Source organism: Eptatretus burgeri, chromosome 10 (genome assembly GCF_056783735.1).
Source record: "Eptatretus burgeri isolate ZD-2024b chromosome 10, Ebu_testis_v1, whole genome shotgun sequence".
Classification (NCBI taxonomy): domain Eukaryota; kingdom Metazoa; phylum Chordata; class Myxini; order Myxiniformes; family Myxinidae; genus Eptatretus; species Eptatretus burgeri.
The window spans coordinates 50,980,821-50,985,820 of NC_140970.1; the positions used below are offsets into that span (position 1 = coordinate 50,980,821).

A 5,000-nucleotide genomic window follows, 5' to 3' on the forward strand; every position below is an offset into this window, starting at 1 on the left:
GTGTGTGTGGGGTGTTTATGTATGTGTGTGTGTGTGGAGTGTTTATGTATGTGTGTGTGTGTGTGTGTGGAGTGTTTATGTATGTGTGTGTGTGTGTGGAGTGTTTATGTATGTGTGTGTGTGGAGTGTTTATGTATGTCTGTGTGCGGAGTGTTTATGTATGTGTGTGTGTGTGCGGCGTGCTTATGTATGTGTGTGCGCGCACTGTTTGTGTATTTGTGTGTGTGGTGTGTTTGTGTGTTTGTGTGTGTGGAGTGTTTATGTATGTGTGTGTGTGGAGTGTTTATGTATGTGTGTGTGGGGTTTATGTATGTGTGTGTGGAGTGTTTTTGTATGTGTGGGGGGTGTTTATGTGTGTGTGTGGTGTTTATGTATGTGTGTATGTGGGGTGTTTATGTATGTGTGTGTGTGTGTGGTGTTTATGTATTTTGTCTGGCTTCCTTCTTGGAATTACGGTGCAGTAATTAGTCTCTATTTTCATATTCTGCATGTCGTTACATGTGTGATTAATCATAAGTTTTTTGATTTGCTGATTCATAGGATTTATTCAGAAAGCCTAATACCAGATAAGAGTAGTCGTGATGATGGTGTAGTTGCATATTTGGATGTTTTAGCTCGAGTTGAAAATAATTGTTATATTGCAAATGTGTATCATAAAGTTGACGATTTTAGTTTTCCTGTTGTCTCGTATACGTTTCCATCCAGTAATGTACCAATCAAGATAGGCTACAATGTGTTTTCATCTCAGCTTATTAGATTTGCTTTAATTTGTTCTGTTAAGGATGATTGTGTGGTTCGTGCTAAGAAGATGTATTCCATCGTGTTCGAGAGGGGTTGTTGTAATAATAGTTTGATTAGGTCATGTGAGAAGGTTGATATATGTCATTGCAATCTCGTTTAAGTTTGGTTGGTTTTCGTGTAAACAGGTTCCTGTGGCATTGGAAGTTGTGTAGAAGAATTGAAATAAATAAATAACGGGGACTAAATGTTTAAATTAATTAATCAAACCGGAAGTGTGTCATCCAGTTTAACCAAAAAGGAACTTCATTATAAATAGAGGGCCTGTGTATTGATTTGTGTACGGGTGGATTCCTGTGCACATTATGTGGAAGAAGAAGAAGAAGAAGAAGAAGAAGAAGAAGAAGAAGAAGAAGAAGAAGAAGAAGAAGAAGAAGAAGAAGAAGAAGAAGAAGAAGAAGAAGAAGAGAGGTATGTCTCAATAATGGATGGTTTTGGCGTGTGAGTGAGTGAGTGTGTGTGTGTGTGTGTGTGTGTTTTCTGTTGGTGTGCATGATTTCTTCTTGTCTTCCATCTTTCCTTCTTTGTGTATGGAGGGGTTAATCTTGCAAATAGTTTTTGTAAGGTTCACCTGACTGTGCCAGGATGGGTTTGAGGATAGATGAGTTGCAGCTGAAACCTGAATCCTGTCTAAGTTTCTCCTAATTATTCCATCTTTGTCTATTTGTATTGCTGTATTTGAATATGCGTTTTCATAAATGTATATTGAGTGTTGGACTCCCCTTTGGGTTCTTTAACTAGATATAAAAACAGATAATATGAAACTTACAAAATTAAAAAACGGAAGCACACAAGGATACTCATTTCAAAAAAACAAACAAACAGATAGAAACAAAAAAAGCCAACAAAAAAAAATCACGTTTTACAATCCCTGCATATCAGCAGCATCGTGATTGGATTTATGTGGAAGGGTGAATTGAAAAAGAAAAACGATGACAAAAAAGACTCGTCAATCCAGGAAGACCATCGACAAACATGACAGGGTATTACCATAGACCCCCACCCAAAAGGGACAGGTTACAATGGTCATAAAGCATGCATCATGGGGCACACATTATGGGGGAAGGCATCATTTCTGCCATTTTGAAAGCATAATAGGTAGACAGTTCTAACTCGTGGAACCTTTTAAAAAGTGTGAGTAGTTTGAGTGCAAGTCGAGCTTCATTACATTCTTTCTTCTACACTGTCCGAATGCATTGTTTCCTATTAGGCAAAAAAAAACATCAATGATGTCATTTATTTAGGTTATTCTATTCTTATTATAAGCATAAGGGATGTTCTTCAGTGAAAAAACATTCATAATTCACACCAATAATGTAATGAGATATCCAAAAAATTAACCAGGTGACTTGGGCAAACCAAAAACAAATAATAGATGATGCAATAATTCGTATAATCTCAATATTTTTGGAAATATGCAACTTCATTTAACATGACACTGTAGTCCTTCAGTAAGACACTGCCTGAAAAGCATGTTCGAGTTGTAGTACACCAGGTACCAGGAGGCAAAAACACATCCCGTTTCCTGACACCTGGCTCCAAAACAGGTGCAACCACAACACTGTCTCCCAGCAGAAACTGAGAATTGGAGCGCAGTGCTTCGGGTTCAAAAGGTGCCAGCCACCACATTGGCCGAACTATTGGATCCTCACTTCTTGTGGCAGCAAGGCTGAGCACGAGTGGGGCTACAAAATGTGTGTGGAGAGATGTATAGTTGCGTGCAATCGCCTCAACTTCATCATCAAAATGCCAGGGAGGTATTGAAAACTGCATAGCTGGAAGGAAGGCCACAAGCTCAAGCCAGCGGATGTAGAGTTCACGATCTAGTTGGGATTTGCTCGTGTTTGCACTGCCGTAGAGGTTGCCTCCAATCATATCTGGAAGAATGTAAGAATATCCGAGAAGACCGAAGGTTAAAACAGTTGGAATAATCGATTTGAGGCCGAGTTCATAACCCCATATCGAATCGCGGTCAATCATACGCACAAAGAGAGACTCTCCTTGAGTCCTGAGGCCTAGTCGTACCTCGGCACTACTTGCAAATTTCCCTGCAAACTGAGCATATGCTCTACCAAAAGCGGCGGGTTCTGGAAGATGGGTGGCTGTAGCAAATTGTGAGGGCAGGTAAGACATTTCACCAGCATCAAACTTAAATGAATCAATGTCATATTTTTTTTTAAGCCACTGCAGTGAGTCTTCAAACCAACTTAGAGCCATGGGATTCGTAACATCTAATGTTGCTGCAACACCATTCCACCAGCGAATGAGTGCCGGCACTTGCCCGCCTGGAATAGAGATAAAATATCCCTTTAGCACACCTTCCTGAAATGCACTTGAGTCGTAGTTCGAGAATGGATGTACCCAGAGTGTAACAGCAAAACCCATATTGTGAAGAGTGGTTACCATGTGAGTAGCATTGGGAAATTTGTTCTTATCAAAGTCATGGTCACCATATGCCATCGTCCATCCATCATCAATTTCAATCTGACTTCCATTGAAGCCATGGCTTATGATATCTTGTGCAAGATTCAATACTTTGGCTTGATTGACATCAGTTTTGTGTAGAGCCCAGGTAGACCACACAGGATAACGGAAAATTGAGGTTGCTGGGACGTCTTTTGGTTTGGAAAATCGCTTTGCAGCATGAGCATGAGCAGAACGCACATCCTTGCTTGTGCACAAGTCATAATGTAGGAAGGATCGCTTTGAAGCATTCATGGCTGGCATTTTAACATAAGGTGGTGAAAACTTTGCCTGTAAACATAATAGCGACGGTTTCCAACCCACATACAATGGCACTTCTTGGGCTACGTAGATATAACTGCCCCTGGATGACAACCAATAGCGTTCCATCACACCACCAAATCGATCCCGATGTTTATATACATCACTCGGAACGTACGCTAAAGGGTCCATCGACCCATTTAGTTTAATTGGCCACGTCTGTTTGCTCATTTCCGCACCACCATACCATAGTGCATTGTCCCATACAACACAGTGTTCAGGTGTTGCATCATTGTGCAAAACATGCCACAAAACCTCATAGCAATCAACAGATTCTGCAGGTGGTTTCTGTTTAACTTGTAAATAAAACTCACTAGTTGTAATTTCAACACAACTTGTATTGTTTGCAGAAAGTTCTGGTGATGTTGATGATGCTGACCTAGTGTCAGAGGTGCTTTTACAAGGCTTAAACTGGTTATTAAATGTGTCCAACACATTTGGAACAAACCGAATCTGCAACACCAGGTCACCAGAACCATTCACAAGTGCAAGACCTTGTGCTGAGACTGAAAGAGAGCAAACATCAACAGACCATGGAGTATCTTGCAGATCAGAGATACAGTAGCTCCAGGCAATAATAACACCGAGAACCAGAAGTGCAGCACCGGCCCAAGCTGCCCTTCTCAGACGAAGAGACTCGATGGATGCACTACGACCACTGAACGGTGGTGACTCAGGTACACTGTAGTACATACTGCTCCCAAACTGTGCCATCACAGATGTACTTCTTCTTCGAATCCGAAATGGCTCAACTGTCATGCTGAACACCAAACAGCGTTACACCTGCTCACACAATGTGAAAATATGGAGTTAGAACTGTTGGTGTTCATTTCAACACAAGTCTTTCCGTTAAACAAATTCATAAGCGTATACCACAAAACACCATCATTCTACTGTGGTACTACAAACCTCTCCTACCAGTGGAAAAGAAACAATACAATTAAAAATGAAAATATATCCTTTTATTTCAATCTTTACTTTTCCACAAAACGGTATTGTTTTCCTCACTGGGTTCTCCAAATAAACTTAAATGTATTCTTCCCAAACCTCTGGCATCAGTCAAGGGCAAAAACACTGATTAGTTTTGTGGGGAAATAGTAATGGAGGCACCACATCAGTTATATCCACTCCAAACACGTCTTGCTGCCAATTTGCCAATAGTCCAGCAATCATAATGAATGCATATAAAACTAGAGAGTTTATAGAACATGATAACCCACTCAGTGTTTAGGAACATACAGTAGTTTAATTTTAATAAAACAATTTTAAAGATCGTTTTAAAAAATTCCCAGAAGTTTAGCACGACTGAAGCAGTCTTAGACATCACCCTTGCACGCTGCATTAAGACGATGTTGAGTCTCACACTTTTAGTTCAGGACATGGAGGCTTTTTTGATCGCCATAGAACGCAGTAAATTG

At 40.3% G+C, this 5,000-nt stretch overlaps 1 protein-coding gene across 5 annotated transcripts in view; it reads right to left on the bottom strand.

The window, feature by feature from the left end:
- Nucleotides 1-1,653: 1,653 nt before the first annotated feature.
- MYORG (myogenesis regulating glycosidase) overlaps nucleotides 1,654-5,000 on the bottom strand; it is a 25,823-nt gene continuing 22,476 nt past the window's right edge. For all 5 annotated transcript variants that reach the window (XM_085898291.1, XM_085898293.1, XM_085898292.1 and 2 more), the window contains one exon: nucleotides 1,654-4,365. In XM_085898291.1, the coding sequence (XP_085754417.1) occupies nucleotides 2,197-4,341 (2,145 nt within the window). In that variant the 5' untranslated portion in view covers nucleotides 4,342-4,365 and the 3' untranslated portion in view covers nucleotides 1,654-2,196. The remainder of the gene's footprint in view (nucleotides 4,366-5,000) is intronic.